General features: G+C 43.5%; 2 protein-coding genes across 5 annotated transcripts in view; both read left to right on the top strand.

Annotated features, from left to right (window-relative positions):
- Positions 1 to 10,471: 10,471 nt before the first annotated feature.
- On the top strand, positions 10,472 to 18,080 carry ZNF48 (zinc finger protein 48). Of its 4 annotated transcripts, none has more exons than XM_044657398.1 (4): positions 10,472 to 11,585; positions 14,123 to 14,222; positions 15,502 to 16,074; positions 16,411 to 18,080. In XM_044657398.1, the coding sequence occupies exons 2-4, from the start codon at positions 14,138 to 14,140 to the stop codon at positions 17,304 to 17,306; spliced, it is 1,554 nt and encodes a 517-aa protein (XP_044513333.1). In that variant the 5' UTR covers positions 10,472 to 11,585; positions 14,123 to 14,137; the 3' UTR covers positions 17,307 to 18,080. The 4 variants fall into 4 exon arrangements, with proteins under 4 accessions (XP_044513333.1, XP_044513334.1, XP_044513332.1 ...); XM_044657399.1 differs by having other exon boundaries at positions 15,502 to 16,494; positions 16,873 to 18,080; XM_044657397.1 differs by having other exon boundaries at positions 14,123 to 14,216; positions 15,502 to 18,080.
- A 1,164-nt stretch (positions 18,081 to 19,244) lies between these two features.
- Positions 19,245 to 22,445, top strand: part of ZNF771 (zinc finger protein 771) — a 39,777-nt gene continuing 36,576 nt past the window's right edge. The window contains exon 1 of the mRNA XM_044659774.1: positions 19,245 to 19,291. The gene's annotated coding sequence lies outside the window, so the exon portion shown is untranslated. The remainder of the gene's footprint in view (positions 19,292 to 22,445) is intronic.

Genomic DNA, 22,445 nt, shown 5'->3' with positions numbered 1-22,445 from the left:
ACTTCCTCTGCTAGGGGAGGAAGTTGACAGTGGCTTTAGTCAGGCTATGCAGGAAGTGGTGTGCCTATCTGAGGGGTGGGGAGGTGGAGAGGAAGGGGGTGAAGAAAGAATTCATACCTGCTCCTTGAGAAGAGGATAGGGAGAAAGTGAATTGAGCCAGAGGCTCTTAGAGATCAAATGCCCTGAGTTCCTCCCCCTTGAGACTCAAGGACAAAAACTCAGGAGTCCACTCATCTTACAAACTATTCTTGATTTTTGTCATTTCTCCTCTATCTAATTAAATTTTTTTTTCTCTCCTCATTCCCATCAACTTTTTGTGAGGGTGTTGGGAATGATACCCTTTGGCAAGAAAAAAATAAGAGAAGCTGGGGAACTATACTGCTTTAATCTTCAGAAAAGGACTGAGGGGTCTGAATGGAACCAAAATTCGCCATGAATAATAGCTACATGAAGTCATATGGGTATAAAGTTGGAGTACAGAGTTGTAGGGAAGAGGTATGAATCTCCTAAGACTCTCATTTGATGCTGACTCATTCACTGGCTTGTCTGGACTTACGAACAGGAAGTGTGGCATCCCTTTACGGATATCTCTTGTGAGAAAGTCATAGATATCGGCTGCAACTTCTTAGTTAGAATGGACATCATAGGGGGGGTAGTACAGGAAAAAGATGATAGGCTTGGAGTCAGAAGATATGGGCTGAAGTCTTGGCTTTCTTGCCATCTCCCAGTAGGCCTTTAGGCAAGTCACTTACCTCTTCTCTCCAAGCCTTGTTTTCTTCTCTCTCAAAAAAAGATAGAAGTGACTCACAGGAGAGCTGTAAGGGCCAAATGAGATAATGGATTTGAAAGTACTCTTCAATGCTAAAGGCATTATAGAAATATGGGGAATTACTACAACTCTTGTGTCTGAGACTCTTAGGACATGAAAGACCAGAGACTATTTAGGGAAATTTAGGAAAAGAATATCTAACATTTATAGCCCCCAGTAGTGAGAGTGAACCCCAGTTTACAAGGTCTCTAGGTAGCCAAAGCTTAGAAACAGTCAGACACATAAGCCTGTTCCCTAGCATGAGAAAAACAAATATTGTGTGTTCTTCCAAGAAAATTACTGATGCAAAAGTTCTGTGAGAAGAACATACAGTATTCTATACAAAGCTGGGTCATTGACATGTTGAATTGACATGTCAAATTACCACCTATAGGAAACTCTGTTCAAAGCCACCTAAGAAATCTAAATCCATTGTTTCCAATTGTTAATCATTGACTTACATTGTGAGTGATGTAATCGCTCTGCCTGAGCCAACCATTTATAGTTACTTGAAATCAATAAACTTTGTCCCTGGTTATTGAGAAGTGTCTTCATGTCTCTCTATCAGTTTGGCCCTTTTATAATCCCAGAACCATTTTTCTCATCCCCGTTTGGGGACCCACAAGCTATTTGTGGAGCTAGTCCTATACATATGGCCCCCAACGTCACATAAGTGCAGATCAGCACATTTTGGCAGAATTCCAGGTGAGAAAAACTCTTCTCTTTCTGTTTGGCAGAAAGGATTTTAAGGATCAAGAAGAGGATGTTACAGCCAGGAGTAAAACTATGGGACAAACTAGCTCAAAAGAGTGAGATATGTTTATTCAAGGGTTAAAAACTATGATACAGGCTCAAGGGAAAAATAAGTACAGCTCAGTTGCAAAAATTTCTAGGTCACGTAGTAACTGTTTGTCCGTGATTCCCTAAAGAAGGCTCTGTAAGTCTGCAGTCAAAAGAAAGAGAATTGTTCTGGCAGGTATTGAAATCTACGCTACAAGCAAAAGGCACAAAAGTTAACAATGCCCTATTACAGAAATTTCTTGATAATGTCATAGAAGCTTGGAAAGAAGTCATGGAAACTTTGGAAGAAGTGGGAGAGAGGATTAAAGTGATGAGGGACTGCTTAGATCCCAACCATAAATTAGACAACAACCATAAACTTCAGAAAGTAGACCTCTGTCCAAAACTCCAGCAAGAAAACATAGTCAAAACAACCAGAAATTGTCACACTGCACCATTTCCCACCCCCCACCCCCTTTCCTGAGAAAAGCAACCTCACCCAAAGAAACTGGTTCTGCAGAAAACTTCTGGGAAATCCTCCAAGAAAAACAGAATCAATGGAGGGTAAAATCACTTCCCTCAGAGCCGAAAGTAGAATCACTAGGAAAAGCAGCCAATTGTCCTTCTGCTGCCCCTTCCCCTGATAAAATACCTATGATGTCCCTATTACAACTAACCATAGAGAAAAATCAGGATACAAATGATATCACCTTCCCAGTAGTAGAGCAGACTGACACATGGGGAAATCTTATACGCATACTTCAACCTGTGTTATTAAAATTTTTTAAAGATTAAAGCAAGCCACTTCTCAATATGGTCCTATAGCCCCAGTTAAAATGAAATTGGTGGAAATGCGCATCGGCCATGGGTAGGGGGGGCGCGGGGGGGGGGGGTTGAAGGGGAAAGGAGGAGCATGAATCATGTAACCATGATAAAAATGAATATTAATAAATGTTAAAAAAATGAAATTGGTGGAGAAAGAACTATGGAAGTAGAAACACAGAAGAAAAACAACTGCTTGATCACATGGGTCGATAGGGATATGATTGGGGACGTAGACTCTAAACCATCACCTAATGCAAATATCAATAATATGGAAATAGGTCTTGATCAATGACATGTGTAAAACTCAGTGAAATTGTTCGTTGGCCATGGGAGGGGGTTGGAGGAGGGGAGGGAAAGAACATAAAACTCATGTAACCATGGAAAATTTTTCTTAATCAATAAAAAAAAGAATAGGGAAAAAATGAAATTGGTGGAGACCCTTTCTAATAACATTTTCCCCCCAAATGATTGGAAAAGTATAGCTAAAGCTTGTCTATCAGGAGAAGAATATTTGTTGTGGAAGTCTGAAGATGAGGATGAAGCAAAGATTCAGGCAGAAAACACAGGAATGCTCAGCTTAGAATTACCTATGACATGCTTACTGGCAAAGAGTTTATACTGCAGTTCAAAATCAGTTGGCTTATAATTCACTAGCAAACCAGCAAATTAAAGTCATAGCATTGTAGGCCTGGTGTAGACTTCCCACCACCAGTAAGACTCAGGAGCTAAGCAAGATCAGACAAAGACCAGAGGAACCTTTCTAAGAATTTGTCTCCCAATTGTCACAGTCTCTAGAATTATTCAGAACCCCAAAGCAGAAAATCTTTTAGTCAGACAACTTGCTTTTTAAAATGTTGAGTTCCAAAATATCTCTCCACCCTGCTATTGAGAAGTCAAGCAATTTGACATAGATTATACAAGTGCAGTCATGCAAAACATTTCCATATTAGTCATGTTGTAAAAGAAAACACAGACCAAAAAAAAAAAAGGTATGTTTCAATCTGTATTCAGACTCCATCAGTTCTTTTTCTGGAAGTAGATAGCTTTTTTCATCATAAATCCTTCTGAATTGTCTTAGATCATTGTATTGCTGAGAATAGCTGTCATTCACAGTTGATTATTGTTACAATATTGCTGTTACTGTGTACAATGTTCTCCTGCTTCTCCTGCTCAATTCGATTTGCATCAGTTCATATAAATCTTTCTAGATTTTTTTCTGAAACTATCCCCTTTATCATTATAGCACAATAGGATTCCATAGCAACTATATGCCATAACTTGTACAGTCTTTCCTTAACTGACGAGTGTCTTTGCTACTACAAAAAGAGCTGCCGTAAATATTTTTGTACATATGTCTCTTTTTTTTCTTAATCTCTTTGAGAACTAGTAGTGGTATTGCTGGATCAAAGGGTACACATACAGTTTTATAGCCCTTTAGGCATAGTTCCAAATTGCTCTCTAGAATGGTTGCCTTAGTTCACAACTCCACCAACAATATATTAGTGTATCATTTTTTTCCATATCTCCTCTAACATCTGTGATTTTCCTTTTCTATCTTATTAGCCAATTTGGTAGGTGTGAGGTAGCATTTCAGAGTCATTTTAATTTGTATTTCTCTAATAAATAGTGTTTTAGTGGAGCAGCTGGGTGGCTCATTGGAGAGACAGCCAAAGCCAGATCTGGAGATAGGAATCCAGAGTTCAAATCTGGCCTCAGACACATCCTAGGTAGGTGACCAGGATCAAGTCATTTAACCCCAATTGCCTAGCCCTTACTATTCTTCTGCCTTTGAATTGATATTTAATATTGATTCTAAGACAGAAGATACAAGTTTAAAAAAATTTTAGCTCAACTCCACCTTCTGTAGGAAGACTTTCCCAGGTTTCTCTACCCTTGCTAGTGCCTTCCCTCTGAGATTTCCTACCATATATATTGTACATATTTTTTATATACAAAATTAATTTCATGTTATCCCCCTTCCATTAAAATTACATCCCTGTGGACAGGGACTATGTTTTTGTCTTCCTTTGTATCCCCCCAAGGATTAGTATAGAACTTGGTATATAGTAAGCACTAAGTAAATGTTTATTGACCAACTCTTTGTAAGCTCTAAAAATCACTCCATTTATAAACATATCTCTTATATATGTAATTGTATACTTAGATAAATCCATTATTTTCTTCTTCCATTAGCACAGATCTAAATTCTATGCCTTCTCATCTTATGTGATTTTCTTTCCTATTGGTTTATTTTCCTTTCCTTCCTCCTACTCGTTTCCCTGAAGGCTCATTTTCTCTTCCACTGATGTTCCCTGTCTTTTGAAAGATTAATCCTCATAGACATGCTTTTCTGAAATTCTGAGCAAAGGAACTTGTATTATAAACCTATGTTGCCTTTTGTCTCTACTTCAAGAGGATTCAGCATTAGATGTTAAAACTTCCTTGGTCCTTCTGCTTCCATGTAGTAATAACTTTTGCATCCAAAAAACTCATCTAAGAAAAAGTATTAATCAAAGTCAATGTCTATACTTTTATCATTTTTCATTTTTCAGTGCCACGGTTTATTTAAGTAGGTTGTTAGAGTCAATGTAATTATACACACTATCTTCTTGTTAGCCTTCTAATTTGACAGAAATGTTTGCTTTTGCTCTAGCCAACCCATGATCTGACTGTAGAGGCATTTCTGAAAAGATTTATGTCTTATATAACCAGTCACTTCCTTTTAGTTGAGGTAGTCAATTTCATTTTGTGATATTTTTCTGTGCTTGCCTAATTCTCTTCTTGAAAAAGTATTTCTGTTATGAGGTTTCACATTCTGTAACAAACAAGGTCTTTAATTTCTCAGCCCTAACTCATATTTTCCAAAATACTTTATATTGTCCTCTCTTAAGCCTTCTTTTACTTTGAGCTGATCAAGGTGTTGACAGGCACAGACATATAATAAAAGGAAGTATGTATTGGATAGATGAAGATTAGACGGATGAACTTTCTGACTCTGAGACTTGAGGTAGACTTGAGGAGTTGGCTTAGTGCCCTGTTGGTGAACCAGTGGAACTTGTGCTGGAAAGGGCTGCTCCCCTCCCTCTCTCCATGTGCACCTGAGAACATTTCTCACATCACCCACCCCTCTGCCCCAGCAGTCCTATGGAATGGGAGTGCTTCCTCTCTCACCTATCTGGGGTAAGCCAGGGAGGTTTACATGCAGTGTTAAGGTTGCAGTTTGGCTCTCAGATTCTAAAATGTTCGCCATCACTGATTTAGTGAAAGTGGCTCTGAAATTTGTTTGCCAGTGTAATGTAGAAAAAAAATACCATTGAAAGCTAAGTTTCAAGAACTCATTCTGTGACCTCAGGCAAATTATTTTATCTTTCTGGGCCACCATTTATCCATCTATAAAATAGGAACAATAATATCCATACCTGCCTCGTAAGGAAGATCAAGAGATAATGTTTAAGAATAAAATGAATAAGTAATATAATATATAATAAAATTAATAATTGTAAATATCTTAAGTGTTTTACAAAATTTTAAGTACTATATATGGTATTATTATTGTTTTTTGTGGGTTCTGTGTTATTTGAATATGAAGTATTTATTGTTAGAGATGCTGTCTTTTTTTCTTTTAAACCTTTACCTTCTGTCTTAGAATAGATATCAAGTATTGGTTCCAAGGCATTAAAGGAGTAACATCTGGGCAGTTAGGACTGAGTGATTTGCCCAGAGTCACACAGCTAGGAAGTATCTGAGGCCAAATTTGAACCCAGGAACTCCTGACACTTGCTCTGGCACTCCATGCACTGAACCACCTAGCTGACCCTGTTAGAGATGGCTTCTACATGAAACCTTTGCTGATGCCTCCAGCTGCTCATACTAGTCTTCCCTGAAACAATTTTACCTTATATTTATTGTATATATATATTTGTAGCAAATTCTCAGAAGCCTTTACTTTAATTGGCAGACTGGGTCTCCTCAAGGTTCTAGAGATAACCCTGAAAGGCTGAGGGGAAGATGACCTTCTAAAGCTGTAGTTCAGTGCTCCCCCATAATTATCACTGGTTATCAATTAACTACCCAGACTTAATTAGGTTTTAGAAACAAGGATTTACTTTGGTGATACAATTGTTACAAAACAATCTCCCAAAAGTCTATAACACATTCTCCCACAAATACCTACAGAGTCTAGAGGGATTCAAGGCTCAGGTTTAGAGCATATATAACAAAGAGGTTAACTCACAGCTCCTAGGAATCTTTTTGCTAGAATCTTTAAGATGTTTCTTTTAGATAAGGCAAAACTTTTCTGCTGGACCCCTTGTAGAGCCTTGAAGGTACCTTTCCTTATCTTGGCCAATATGTACAAAGGTCCCAATGAGGACACGAAGCTTATTGACTCCTCACTCTCCCTCACCTCACTAAGTCCAATCTGTTGTCAAGTCTTGTCAATTTTACCTACATCTCTCCCATATGCCCCCTTTTCTCTTCTGACACTGCCACCACTCTGGTGAGGTCCACATCACCACAAGACTCCTGCTTGGTCTTTTTGCCACTTGTCTTACCACTCTGCTCTATCTTCCACCCAGTTGTGAAATTGAACTTAAAAAAAAAAATGAAAACAAACACGAACCTTTACTTTGTCTCAGAATCAATCTTTATATACATTACTCCCTTCCATATACTGTGATCCTGTGATAATAATATCCTTGTAAGACACTCCATCTCCTGACTCTAGGGCACTTCCTCTAGCTGTTTCCTATGCCTGGAAAGCTCTCCATCTCTGTCTCCTGGTTTTCCTGGGTTCCTTCAAGACTCATCTAAAATCTCACCTTCAGCAAGAAACACTTCCCAGTTCTCCTTAATTTTAGTACCTTCTTACTGATTATTTCTGATTTATCCTGTATATCCTATTAGTACATAGTTGTTTGCATGTTGTCTCATCTATTAGAACATGAGCCCCTTGAGATCAGGGGCAATCTTTTGCCTTTCTTTGTATCTCCAGCACTCAGATCAGCGTCTGGCCCATTGTAAAGGTTTAATAAATGGTTATTAACTGACTGACCAAAATACTTACTATATATAGCCCAAGCACTAAAGATGAAAATAAGGGAGCTGAGACCAGACCAAGGCTGACAACTTAGGTCCAGAATCTCAATCTTCAGCATCCAGGGTCAGTTCAAAGGTTAGAGCTGTGGAAGTAACCAGGGCCTCAAAAAGAGCAAGAAGAGGCCTCCAAGAGTTGGTGACTATCAGTTATTGTGAATTCTGCTGAAGTCCTAAGCCAGGGGCCAAGAAAACCTCTCTTAAAAAGCTTCCTTTGTCTTACTAGTTCAAATTCTGAGGTTTATAGCTGGGATTATGGGTACATTTTGTCCCCTGCCCACCTTATTTCCTCTCCACAGTCTATTATGATACTAGGACCGTTTCCCAAATACTCCAAAGCCTGGGGAAGATATTAAGAAGTTTATGAAGACAGTGAGGTGTAGGCTTCACATGGGAAACACTTAAATCATTTTCCTATGTTTAATAAGCTATTTGACTACAAGGTATTGCTCCCCTGCATCTAGTGATTATGGAAGGTCATTCAAGAGAAAGAAAAGGCCAGATGTGGATGGAGTTGGAACAGCACCACAGTTTTTCTCATTTTTAAGCAATATTTTATTGCTTAAAATATAACCTCTAGTTCAGAGGTTCTTAACAACATATTTGTACCATGGAATCTTTTGGCAGCCTGGTGAAACCTATGTATACGCCTATCCTCAAAATAATATTTTTGAATAATTGAAGGAAATGCTCAATTTTAGTTGAAAATAAAATTTCCCCCATCTATGTTATTGACCTCCCCACACACATACACACATCTATTCATGGACCCCTCTCAACTCAGGTTAAGTACCTTTGATCTAGCCTAAATTTAGAACCGGGACAGCTAATCTGAGGCCAATGGCTCCAGCCTGCAAGCATGATAGCTCTGAAGGCAACCTTTTGGCTGGTGGCTTGAATATAGTGCCACCTGGTGGACAACTCAAACATTAAGCTCTCTTTCACTGGATAAATTACAGGCACACTATCCTTTGGGTAGGGGTGGTATAAGAACTGCTGCAGAGTACTTTAGATGTTGCTTAGATATCCCTGTATGGCACACACAGCTCATAAGTGTTACATCCTATGTGACAGATAAAGCATCCACTCTCCAGACTAGGAAGACATAAGCAAAGGGGGTGGCAGGATGCTTCATGGAGGAAGATACAGGATTTGAGTTGGTTTCTGAATGATAAATTAGAATTCAGATCAGCCAGGAGAAAGGGTAAAGGAATTGAATGGGGAAAAGATGGGAGCAGTGCAGGCAAAATGTGTGGGAAGCCATGTTGTCCTGGTGCTATGGGAAGGAAGGGAAAAAAGTTCACTTTCTCTGAAAAAGCTGATCTTTACCACAGTGTGGGGCACTGCCCAGCTTTTATACCCATGACTTTCCCTGATCCCTTCCAGTTCATAGGTTTCCCTTCTGAAATTACTTTTCATATATATAATATGTATTATATATTAAAAACTTTTTGTGTATATTTGCATATTTGTATTTCCTTGTACTAATGCTGAATCTTCCAGTAAAATGTATTCTCCTTGAAGACAGATTGTCTCATATTTGTCTTTGTATCCTCAGCTTTACTACAAGGACGCTCATGCTAGGCAATGAAGTGTTTTTAAAATTGTCACTGCCTTTGTGCCAAACATTTAAGTGCTTTTTGTTTTGTTTTTAAACCCTTAACTTCTGTGTATTGGCTCCTAGGTGGAAGAGTGGTAAGGATGGGCAATGGGGGTCAAGTGACTTGCCCAGGGTCACACAGCTGGGAAGTGTCTGAGGCTGGATTTGAACCTAGGACTTCCCATCTCTAGGCCTGACTCTCAATCCACTGAACACCCAGCTGCCCCTTAAGTGCTTTTTAAATTGTCTTTGCCTATCTAGATTGAAAGAATAATATTCACTCTCAACACTGGGGTAGAATGTAGGCGAGGTTGGCCATGTGTATCTCACAGTCTTGGAAGTTTGAGGGATCTGAAGCAAAGGAGAGGAATTCAAGGCAACTTTCTGATCATAACAAAATAGCTACAGGATAAGTGCTGAGTTCCTGAAAAAGGGCCTCAGAGAAAATCATCACTAAGATCGGGAACCAGCCCCAGTGGGAAGGGAAAAAGACTGATTCCATCCTTCCTTGGCCTCTGCCTCAATCTTTCCAGAACCTCTTATCTACTCTGACTCTAGTTTGGAGCACTGTGGCCTGGTCCACAGTATTCTAGTATTACCAACAGCCTGACCACCTCCCCCACATGAAGGAATTGTGTGTATATATACACACAGAGAACAATCATAACCACAAATATCTGGCACTGGAATAATTTTTTAAGCTTGTTTTATCTGAAGTTCCTCCCAGCTATTATCTCATTTTATCTTCTTAATGACCAGACTTATTTGACTCAAGCATCCACCCACTAAAGTCCCTCCCTGACACCCTCTCCCCTCCCCCTGCCTCAAGCAGGTCAGGACGGACATTTCCCGATCTTAGGTCCAGGGAGCCAACAGATCAGAGGACAAGGCATGCATTTGGCTACACTGGGAAACCAGTTTATTCTTTCAGTGCCTCTGGGTGTCTGGCTTTCTGTTTCTGTCTCCAGCACTTCCTTTGTCTGCCTTTTGGTTTCCTTCTTAGACTCCTTGTGAGTCTGTCTCAGCCTCTTTTTCTAGATCTTTGTCTCTCTATCTCTGTGACTCAGTGTCTGTTTTCGGATTGGTCACTGGCACGTCTATTTCCCAGTCTTCTCATTGCCTTCTTCTAGGCTCTGCCTATCTTCCCCCCCACCCTTTTGTCTTTTGTGTCTCTGTTTCTCCCAGTCTCTGTCTCTTCCCCCGTTTTCCCCTCTCCCTTTGTCACTGTCTCTACCCTCCCCTGCCTCTTCCTCTTAGCCGGTTTCTCTGTCTCTCTAGCTCTCATCTCCCTCACCCTTTGTCTCTGTCTCTGAGCTCCACCCCCTTTCCTCTTGCCCCAAGTCTCTGTTTCTCAGTCTCTGTCTCCTCCCTTTGTCTGTCTCTGCCCAGCCTCTCCTTCCCTCGAGTCTCTAGTTTTTCCGACTGCCTCTCGGTCTCTGTCTCCCTCTCCCCTATTGTCTCTGTCTCCACCCAGTCCCTGGCTCCTCTTTCCTAGTCTCAGTTTCTCTGCCTGCCAGTCTTTCTGCCTTTCGATCGGTCCGTCCGTCTCCCTCTGCCTCTGAGCCCCACCCCCTTCCCCCGGTCCTGGGTCTAGTTTGTGTTTGTCTCTTGTTTCCTTTGTCTCTGCCCCGCTCTCTTCCTGGACTCCTCTATCTCCCGCTCCCCAACCTTATCTCCCTTGATTCTCCTCCCTTCCCTCCCCCACTTTCCCTATCTCTAGGTCCCCGTCTCCTTTTGTCTCTTTCCTCCCAGTTTCTCGGGCTGTCTCCCAGTCTGCCTCCCTCTCCCTTAGTCTCCCTGTCTCTCTCCCATCTCTCTGCTTCTTTCTCTCCCTGGGTCGGGGTCTCTCGGCCCCGGCTAGCCTGCCGGTTCTCCAGCAGGGGCTGAGCCAGGCGGAGAGACCGAAGGAGAGTGCCCGTGCCCCCACCCCCAAGGCCGGCAGGGCCTGGAGCTCCTCCCCACCCCCTCCCCGTCCAGCTCCTGTTCCCGTGGCGGCACTGCGAGAGTGAATCGGTTAATACCATCGAGTTCGGACCACCACCGGGGCCTAGAGGGACCCCTCGAGAGGCGGAAGACCATTTCCGGACCCCTCCCTCCGTCGGGTGGATCGCATCCTTAACCACTGAGCTCAGCCCCTGGCCTGGTTAACACCATCGAGACAGCCCGACTCGTCCTTCTAGAGTGGCCCCATCGCCGAGAGGAGGCCGCTTCCGCTTCCCGTCCCCGCCCCTACACCTGGCTCTCAGCCTCCCTGGACGCCTGGGTCCCTAGTTCCTCCCTCTCAGTTCAGACCTCCGGGGCCTTGGGCCCAGTAGGGCTGCCCGTTCATTGACTCCTGCGAGCTTCCCCCTTAGCCGGGGGCGGGGACCCGAAGGAAGGACAACCCCCCCGTCAGGGGGGGGGGGGACGGAGAGCGAAGCGGCGGGATCGCCGGGCTCCGAGGGAGGCCTCAAGGGAGCGTTCGAAGGCCACGCCGAGGTGAGGGGGTTCTGGGGGCAGGGCTGGAGGGGGGGCGCGGCGTGGGGCGGAGAGGGGCGGGGCGCGTGGACTCGCCGCCCTACCGGGCCAATACAGGATAAGCTTCCTGCTGTCACTGAGGGAAGAGCGCGGGAGGACCCCGCAGTCCCGAGCTCATTCCTGGGGCGATCGTCTGGCTGCGGTTAAACGGGAAGCGGCCTCCGATCTGTGAGGGAGGCCGCAGGCTAGCAGCCGCCCCTCAGAGCTGAGTTTTCTACGGCAGAAGAGTGGGAGGCTACCCTGGACTCTGGGCCCCTCACCCAGTTGGTGCTCATTGTGACTTGAGACTGGACCCAGGTGCTCATCACCCCCCCCCCTTTTTTCTTTATTGGTGCCAGCGCTTAGCACCGGGCCTGGCACATAGACACTTAAATGCTGTTTGACTTGACGAGGTTGGACTAGACCTACCAGGGGCATTTTTTCCCTCCTCCTCCCCCTTTCCTTTTGTGCCAGTGCTTAGCATAGTGCCTGGTACATGGTAGGCGATTAATAAATACTTGTTGACTTGACTTGTCATTGGACTAAACCTAGAGGTTCTTAGCCTTTATTTATATATTTATTTTTGGGTGCCAGCGCTTGGTAGATAGAAGGCATTAATAAATAAATACTTGTTGACTTGAGTTTAAACTAGACCTAGAGGTTCTTAACCTTTTATTTTATTTTATTTCTGTAAGGTGCCAGGCCTTAGAACAATGCCTGCCACACAGCAGGCATTTAAATGCTTGTTGACTTGAAATTGAACTAGAGCCAGAAGTTCTTTTTTATGTGTTAGACCAATACTTAGCACAGTAGCTCATAGATATCTCCTGGCTTTTTTCTTAAAGTGGTTTTATTTTTTGTTTGTTTGTTTCCAAATATATAGAGAGCTAAGAAAAAACTTACCTTTAGTTTATTAGGCAAAATTGGAAATTCTTTTCAATTTTATAAATGTTTATAGTAAAAGTCATTGAAATTCCTGACTTGTTAACTCCAGATGTGTGAAATTATTTTATTAGAGGTCACTACCCTTAGTATGGATGAAATAATTTTGTCTTATCACTTATTAGAACTTTATTTTTTATATTAAGTTGGGTTTTTCTTGGGAAGTTCCTATTCTGGAACTTAATTACAAAATTCTAAGTGAATAGAACCTTGCCAATCTTTTAGTTCAACCTTCCCATTTTTTTTTTTTTTTTTTTTTTTTTAGCCATTACCTTCTGTCTTAGAACAGATGCTAGGTATCAGTTCCAAGGCAGAAGAGGTGTAAGGGCTAAACAGTTGGAGTTAAGTGACTTGACCAGGGTCTCACAGCGAGGATATGTCTGAGACCAGATTGAACTCAGGACACCTCCTGTCTCAAATGGCCTGGCTATCAATCCATCTAGCTGCCCCCAACCTCCCTATTTTTCAAATGAAAATGAATATACAATGAAATGGAATTGGAAGAATGTACAACCAACCCACAGTATGGTTCAGATAGGAATAGAAAGAACAGCCCATGTTTCAATGGAACTTTCAGGCTGAGTGAGCTTGATTAAAGTATTATGTAAGGATTCTGCATGAAACCCTTTCCAGTACACCTCAAAGTTAGTAGCTACTCTCTAAGATTATCTCAATTTATCCTGTATCTTCTTGTTTGTCCATAGTCATTGAGAGTCCACCAGACCAAAAGCTCCTTGAGGCCAGAGACTATTATTTCCTTTTCTTTGAATCCCTAGCATTTAACATAATGCTGCCACATTGTATATGCTTTGATAAATGGTTATTGAACTTATCTCCATTTTACAGTTGAAGGCGAGTGAGGGAGGGTCATAAATAGAGTTAAAATGACTTAAGATCACACAGTAAAGAAGAATGTTTTTTAAATGCATAAAATAAGATACATAGGACTTCTTTCTTTAAACACTGTACCTTTGGTCTTAGAATAGATACCAAGTATCAGTTCCAAGACAGAAGAGGGTCTTACCCCTGGGTAATTGGAGTTAAGTGATTTGCCCAGGGATACACAGCTAGGAAGTATCTGAGGCTATATTTGAATTGAAGACCTCCTAGCTCTCTATCCACTGAGCCCCATAGTTGCCCAGATACATAGGATTTCAAAGGAAACCAATTCTAATGAAATAGTTTTCAAAATATATATTTTTAAAAGTTCACAGACCTCAGGTTAAGAACTAGATTTAAATTATCTTTTCCAGCTCCAAATTCTATCATTCTAAATTACTTAAATCCTTTGACCTTCCATTTTTCCATTTATTGAATATAGATTAATAACATGTGCATGAACTACTTCATGCCCCTGTTGTGAGGAATGTGCTTTGAAAACCATAAAGTGTTATATAAATATGAGCTATTGTATACCTTCAAGTACTTGGAAAAAATGAACTTTTTGATGTTACTGTGAAAGAAAAACTTGCTGCTCTGGTCAGGGTGAGATGATTCATTTGAGCTAGTAGGAAACAGCAAAAGATATTTGTGGGGTTCTACAGCCACTCAGCAGTATTTTTTTTTACTTTCTCCAGGATATCCTCCCTGGGATGGAGCAAGGGGCTGAGCCATGGGACCCAGATCTTCAAGGCTCAGAGGAGAGGGGGCTCCTCAGAAGCACCCACACAGGTGAAGGTAGCAACTTGGCATCAGCTATTTGTCAGACATTGAATTTACCAAAAGGTCTATAATTAAACCTCTTCTTTAAATAGCTTCCATTCTGGCCTCAGACACTTCCTAGGTGTCTGACCTAGGGCAAGTCACTTAACCCCCATTGCCTAGCCCTTACTGCTCATCTGCCTTGGAGACAATACACAGTATTGACTCCAAGACGGAAGGTAAGGGTTTTAAAAAAAAGAAGAAGATGATTGGGTATACCCAAAAAATAACCCCTAACTACTCAGTCTTATGCTGAAGTCCTAATGTGATGCCTCATTGTATCATGGAAGGTTTTAGAAAGCATACTGAGGGGCAGCTGGGTAGCTCAGTGGATTGAGAGCTAGGCCTAGAGACGGGAGGTCCTAGGTTCAAATCTGGCCTCAGACACTTCCCAGCTGTGTGACCCTGGGCAAGTCACTTGACCCCCCACTGCCCACCCTTACCACTCTTCCACCTATTATGAGCCAATGCACAGAAGTTAAGGGTTAAAAAAATTTTTTTTAAATGCTTATAAAAAAAAAAAGAAAGAAAGCATACTGATTGAATACTAGCTTTGACAGGTCCTTATAAACAGAAATGTTTCATTAGCTGCTTGGAAGACCTGGGAGGAGAGTGCCTTATAGACCTGAAAGTGCTAAATTTACATATATTAATACTATAAGTTAGTAAGTATGGGCCTGGTGGCATAAATGTATATCTGTTATCAGAGAACCAGCCTAGGTACATTCAAGAGAAACTCAATCACCAGAGATTGGCTACCAGGTGATCGATTTTTTCAGCTATAATAACCAGTGAAGACTATTTGCTGGAATTTTTTTAACCCTTACCATCTGTCTTATCAATACTATGCATTAGTTTCAAGGGAGAAGAGTGTTAAGAGCTAGACAATGGGGGTCAAGTGACTTGCCCAGAGTCACACAGCTAGGAAGTGTCTGAGGCCAAATTTGGCCAGGATAGCCCTTATTCCCTTTTAGTTCTGGCTCTATACCACCTAGCTGCTGTTTACTAAGGTATAGAGAGGGAGATTATAATCTGCTGCAGTGGAGAGAACACACAGACACACCTAAATTTTGAAGATGTGCCAGGTGCTAAGTATCAGGTGAGCAACTATATACTGTGGAAGGTCAGAGAAAGGAAAGTACTACTTTTAGTTTGTAGTTTGTCCAGATCAAGGAAGGCTTAGAGTAGATGAATATTCAGCAAAGGGGCTGGAGGCCAAGGTGCAGGATCTGCAATTTCCTCTTTCTCTTGACAGGTATGGGGAATGAGATTGAAGAAGAGCACCCTCAGCATGGTGGTCTGGATTTTGAAGATGACCCTCAACAGGTATCTGGCCTGGGGTTCAAGGAAACTCGAGATGTGGCTACAGGACGGGATGAAGGAGATAGCACCATCAAATTAGAACCAGATGGGACCTGGGAAGCTTTATGGGCAAGTGCAGGCCATGGGAAACCCCGTTCTCGAGTTCCCAGACCTCTTTCAGAAACACGGAGGGTCCAGGTTGGGGAGAGGGCACCTGTGTGTGGTGAATGTGGGAAAAGTTTCCGGCAAATGTCAGACCTGGTGAAACACCAGCGCACACACACAGGTGAGAAACCCTACAAGTGTGGGGTATGTGGTAAGGGTTTTGGGGACAGCTCAGCACGAATCAAGCACCAGCGAACACACAGTGGTGAGAAGCCATACCGGCCCCGCCCACCAGCACCTGGCCCCCCTCGGACTCCAAGACCTCGAATTCCTGCTGGGGAGCGCCCCACTATTTGTGGCGAATGTGGCAAGAGCTTTCGTCAGAGCTCGGACCTGGTGAAACATCAGCGCACACACACAGGTGAGAAGCCATACAAATGTGCTGTCTGTGGCAAGGGCTTTGGGGACAGTTCAGCCCGCATTAAACACCAGCGGACGCACAGGGGTGAACGGCCTCCACGCACAGTAGCATCTCGGCGAGTGGCCCGGGCTACTTCCTCCATCCCACAGGGTTCAGCAGCTGGACCTAGGGATAAGCCCCACATGTGTCCTGAGTGTGGGAAGCGCTTTGTATTGAGCTGCAGCCTCCTTAGCCATCAACGCAGCCACTTGGGGCCCAAACCATTTGGATGTGACGTATGTGGAAAGGAGTTTGCCCGTGGATCAGACCTTGTAAAGCACCTGCGTGTGCACACAGGTGAAAAGCCCTATCTGTGTCCAGAATGTGGCAAGGGTTTCGCTGACAGCTCAGCTCGTGTCAAGCACCTTCGCACACACAGTGGTGAGCGGCCCCATGGTTGCCCTGAGTGTGGCCGAACCTTTAGCCTTGGCTCTACCCTCTTGAGACATCGCCTCACCCACCTAGAACCACAGGCCTTTGGGGTTCATGGGTACCCTTTGGCTCTCCACAGTCCCAGCCCACCCCCTAGCTCAAGTCCTCTGCCTATTCCCCATGGCCCTAGTCCCCCACTTGTCCCACGGAGTCCTCCCCATCCTGGTGAGGGCCCTTTTGGATTCCCTGGTCTAGAGCCAGAGCCAGAGGGTCCTCAGGTTGGAGAGCCACCCCCTCCAGCAGTGGACAAGCCCCATAAGTGTCCTGAGTGTGGGAAGGGGTTCCGTCGAGGTTCAGACCTGGTAAAGCACCACCGTGTGCACACAGGGGAAAAGCCCTACCTGTGCCCTGAATGTGGGAAGGGCTTTGCTGACAGCTCAGCCCGTGTTAAGCATCTGCGTACCCACCGAGGTGAACGAGCCCGCCCAGCGCCAACCCCCCCAGCAGCCCTCCTTCGGCCCCACAACCCTCCTGGCCCAGCAGCCCCTGCTCCTCGGCCTCGGGGCAGGCCCCCTGGCACAAGCCGGACTCATACCTGTGGGTACTGTGGGAAAGAGTTCCCTCGAAGCTCAGACCTGGTAAAGCATCGACGTACTCACACAGGCGAGAAACCCTACAAGTGTGCAGAGTGTGGCAAGGGCTTTGGAGACAGCTCAGCCCGCATAAAGCACCAACGTGGGCATCTGGCACTACGGCCATATGGGGCAGGGGCCAGTAGAGCTCGGCCCCCCAAGGCAGAGCTGGGGACTGGACTAGAGTGATGGTACTAGAGAAATGGGTCTGGAAGGGGGATGGGAGGGAATCTGCTGCTGCCTGAGGTGGGAGAAAGGGAAGTGATAACCGCAGAGTAGGGAAAAGGAGAGTCAGGCAGAGAGCCAGAGAGGAGGAGATAGGGAGTGTGTTGGCCCCAGGTGTAGGGGCTTTCTAACCCCATGGTTCCCCAATTCCTTGCTGGTGACATCCAGGTGACATATACTACCACAGTGGAAGACCAGTGTGGGAAGTGTCTTCTATGCCAGCTATTGGTGGGACTTGGGCTTCTATGTCTGAGCTTTTCCTCTGAACAGGTTAGCTGGGGCTGAATTAGAATAGTGTTCCAGTGAAGCCAGATCAGTCCTTGAGTGGACCAGCGTATTTGGTCCACCCACTTCAACCAGCCACCAAGCAACCTCCTGATCTTAGATGAAAGGGGACCTGATGAGATTGTGGAAATAGCAGAACCAGTCTAGCCCATGACTGGAGAACCAACACATCACTCGTGCCGCTGATGGATTTGTAGTCATTTTCATGTATATGATGAAGATTAGCAGAATGCTCAAGCCTCAGTTCCCCAGGACAGAAGAGGGCAAGGTGGCAAGAGGTGGAAAAAGTATACTGGCACCGGGGGAGGGGCCTAGCAATGTGAATGAACCTTAAAAAGAGAACTCTAACCCTTCCCCATCCCCCCAAAAAGGCTAGGTAGGCAATAAGGGTTTTATCTCTGGGATCTCTGTTGGCACTATCTCATCTCCAATAAACTGTCTCTTGTCTTGAAACTGTGTGAAGTTTTTGTACAAGGATTGAGGGAGTGGGGGAAGAGACAGGGAACAGTCTTAGTTTGAGGAGACCCAAGTTTTAGTTCAACTCTAACCTTAATGTAGGTCACTTTTCTTTAGGCTGGAGTTTCTTCCTTTGTAATATGAAGAGGTTGGGTTAGATTGATTCAGTCAGCAAGTATTAAGCATGCTTGTTGAACACTTAGAAGTAGTTCCTGATCTCCTGTAGCCTCCCACTCACTTGGAGACAGCAAATAGACAATGTTGCATACAAATTAATTCCTCAAGGATTTATTAGGCCTATTTTCAAGGTTAGGTACTAGAGGCTCAAAAACAAAATGAAAATCTTTGCCCTCAGGTAGCTTGTGTTCTTCTAGAATTTGCTTTTACCCCAATAAGTAACAAGCCTGTTTGTATGTGATGGTTAAATCGATGGACTAGACTCCTGTCTCCAACATACTAGGCAAGAACATGGGTAAGTTGACTGTTCCTGGCTCCTTTCTCCTTAATAAAATTCGGTAACTGGGCAAGGTGAAGCTTCTCTGGCTTCTCCCCCTTGATTCTAGTACCTTTCCTCGTTATCCTGTTTATGACTTGTGTACACATCCACTTACTGCCTCCCCTGTTAGATTGTAAGCAAGTTAAGGAAAGGGACTATCGTTTGCCTGTTTTTGTATCCACAGCACCTGGCACATTGGCGCTTAATGCTCATTGACTAATGATTAGGCACCTGTCAGCGCTGCCATCCCCACCCCCGGACCCCCGGAACTCCAGAGTATGAGATTACTGTAACTTGTAACTGCCCAAGCACAGGATCCATTAGGATCCCTAGTCCCAGACACCGGACATCACAACTAAGGGAGAGCCTGAACACAGCTTATGGCTAGTTATAACCACCCGGCTCTAAGTGCTGCGGGGCGGGAACAAAACGGAGCAATCAGCTCATGGTGGGCCCACCCCATCTGTGTGCCTGGCCAATGAAAGCCGGTGTGTGCCTCAAGCCCGCCTTCCCAATGAAGTAAGTGGGTAGCGGGAACGAGAAGCATCCAGGTCTTGGAAACCTTTGGCCAAGTCTTTGGCTCCGAGTCTGTAAATCTGTAAGCTGACCACACCCTGGAGAGGGGACCCAGCCCAGAGCTGCATGCCCTAAGGGAGAAAGCGAGATACTCGGCTCACCTCCTCTGGGTGGAGGTCGTGGGTTGGCCGGAAGAGTAAGAAATGAATTTATTGGATTAGAAGGGCGAAGCTCCAGCCAATGAGGTCAGAAATCGGGCTAAATGTGGCAGGGTGAGACCACTTAGTCATTAGGTTTGTGGTGTTTGTTTTTTCTCATCCCGCATCTTACTATCTTCCAACCAATCGTTGCCTTCTCTTCCCCCTCCCACTCCTTTTGACTTGGATTGTCTTCTGACCAGTGGATCCCGCACTGTGAAAGTTGGTGGACCTGGATAGGTTAATAGGATCCTATGAAGAGATCAGTCAGATAAGCCTAAGGTGCCTAGACAAGGATAAAGAAGCACAGACTACATTTCCCAGAATGCCCATATCTTCTGACGCACTTCCGGATCTCTGTGTCCGGCTGCCTGGGTATGACAAAAGGCCATTCTCTAGGTCGTAGGAGGCCTACGATCACTTGGGACTGTGCAAACTGGAATCCAGAGCTGCGTGGTTTAGTGGAAAGTGGATTAGAGAGATGTGGATTCTCATCCCAACTAGCAAGCTTAGAAGAGCTGGGATGAGAATCCAAATTTCTTTATCCTTGGCTAGCATTTATATAGCACCTACCATGTGCCAAGCAATTTACAGTTATCTCATGTGATTCTCACAACTCTAGGAGACAGGTCTATTATTGTCCTCATTTTACAGATGAGGCAATTGAGGCAAACATGTTAATTGACTTGCCCAAGGTCACACAGCTAGTGTCTGAGATGAGCTTTGAGCTCAGGTCTTCCTGATTGCAGACTTGGACATTCCTCAGTGTGCCACTTAATTGCCCCTCTCTGGGTCTTAATTTTCTCTCTAAAATTAAAGGGTTATACTACAATGCAGTTCTTATAGTCTTGGCCTTCTAAGATGCTGTGATTGTGAGGATCTACTGGGATAAGATTTGGCTTGGCACAGTGCCTGGCATGTAGTAGGCTCTTAATAAAGGCTCCTACCCTGTCCTCCTGTAACCTCTGAGGACTCCTCTGGACAGATTGAAGATAAAGCCTCTTGGAATGTGAGGTCTTGGAATGAGACCCAAACTGGAAGCAAGACTGGCTGTATTCCCATCTTGGACCAGAACACACCTGCCCAGGGTGTCCTCTGCCATCCCACCCAAGGCACCTCTCAGCCCAGACCTGAAAAGAAAATGTCAGCAGGACTATGTCCTACTTAAAAGGCATATGTAGAATTCAATTCAATTAGAATATTTTTTTCTTTTTTTCTCAGTTTTGATTCAATATTTTTTAACGTGCAGAATTTGATTATGGCCCTTTGTTGCTTTGGAAGAAAAAAAAGGTAAATAGGATTTTCTTTCAAGGCGTATATTAATATCTTAATTGATCTGGGGAAGAGGAAGTCCAAATCCAGTATTCAGTCCATAATACCACAGTGAAAGAAATCTTCATGTCTAAGGTATTCAATCTAGCTACCTTGTGGATGTTAGGAGAGAAGGATTGGTGGTTAAAGGGTGAAACGAATTTCTGTCCAGGGAATTCTTAAGTCATTGCCTATGTACCTGTTACCTTACTACCTGAGAGAGAGGGGAAGATTGGGGAGATAGAAATATGAAACTAATTGACTTTACCAGAAAAGTTCTGGATGGGAGTTTTCCTTAAGGTCATGGAAAGAAGTAGCTGGTTCCTTCATCAGAAGAAATCCTGACCACATATGTCCACACATTCCTGCCAAAGGAACCAGGTCTAAGCTTCAATTACCCTTGGGATTTCCGTGGGTCCTTCTATGGTCCTATGGCTTTTGGATTTGAGATCAGGTCCCAGTTGACCCATTCAGCTTAGACTTGACCTTGACTAGGGTCTTACTGAATTGAGGAAGGATTTTTGAGTTCTAGTCTTTTAAAAAATAATTTTAATTAACCAAAATTTATTTTTTCTCTCCCATCTTCCCCTCTCCCTGTCTTCATAAAAAAGAAAAAGAAAACCCTTGTAACAAATGAGTCAAGCAAAACAAATCCACCATTGGCCATATCCAAAAATTTAACTCTCATTCAATACCCCAAGTCCATTACTTCTCTGTCAGGAAATAGGTAGTAGACTTCAAAATTGATCTCTAGAATCTTGGTTTGTCATTATGTTTGATCACTAAGTTTTTCAAAGTTGCTTATCTTATAATAGTTATATAAATTGTGCTGTTTCTGTCCACTTCATTTTACATCAGTTTCTTATAAACCTTCCTGGGTTTCTCTGAACCTTTTTTTATAGCACAGCAGTGTTCCAATACATTCATATACCATACAGCTAGTGGTCTTGCTAAATCAAAAGATATGAACAATTTAATATCTAATCCTTTCCTAAAGCCAATCCTAGGGACCTTTACATTTGGGCATAGGGCTTTTTACCATCAGTTATTTTCTAAACCTTTCCTGATCACTGAACCTAACCTAGTTAGGTATATATTGCCAGGGTTTGTTTTTAACATTTTTCCTGATACTTTTTTTTTTTTTTAATACTACAGTCATTTCCTATGATCACCAGTTACCTCTCAAAGCAAATACATACTCCTCTGTTTAGTGTCAACTTGGAATCTAGAAACCCCAAGTTTGTAGCAACATGAGATCTGAAGATACCCCAAGTTTGACCTTGTCAGGAGAGTTTCTCTGGTAGGGAAATTCCAGACTCAGGAGTTTCAGATTAACAATAGACCTTAAAGTACTTGGAGGTCCCCCTTAGGTGGGGCTAGCTGACTCAATCCTATGTTAAGTTTCTCCCATTCTGTCAGAGTCCTTTCCCAGGTAGTATCAACCTCTCCCAGATAATCCTGTCTAGAACTTCTCTCTCTCTCTCTCTCTCTCTCTCTCTCTCTCTCTCTCTCTCTCTCTCTCTCTCTCTCTCTCCTGTCTCTTACTCCTGTCTCTATCTCTGTCTGTCTCTCTCTCCATACACAACACACACACATACATGCAAAACCCAATTTTAACCATTAAAGCTGGAAGAAATCTTGAAATCATCTAACTGAGACATTTAAATAGTAAATTCAGGTTCATGAAATAGCACTTTAAAGTTTGTGAAATACTTTAAATGCAGTGCTACTTGGTTCTAACAGCAACTGTGTGAACTAGATATTTGGATTTATTATTATGCCCATTTTCCAGAAGAGTAAACTAAGTTTCTCAGAGATTAAGTGGTTTATGTAAATTCACAG

Source organism: Gracilinanus agilis, chromosome 1 (assembly GCF_016433145.1).
Source record: "Gracilinanus agilis isolate LMUSP501 chromosome 1, AgileGrace, whole genome shotgun sequence".
Taxonomy (NCBI): Eukaryota; Metazoa; Chordata; class Mammalia; order Didelphimorphia; family Didelphidae; genus Gracilinanus; species Gracilinanus agilis.
Note: the sequence above shows the minus strand (reverse complement) of the source record. Positions and strands in the feature narration are given on the sequence as shown.

Coding starts and splice junctions, on each gene's coding strand:
- ZNF48 (XM_044657396.1), top strand. CDS start 14,138: ATGGAGCAAGGGGCTGAGCCATGGGACCCAGATCTTCAAGGCTCAGAG. Junction 14,223..15,501: donor AAGCACCCACACAGGTGAAG/GTAGCAACTTGG, acceptor TTCTCTTGACAG/GTATGGGGAATGAGATTGAA.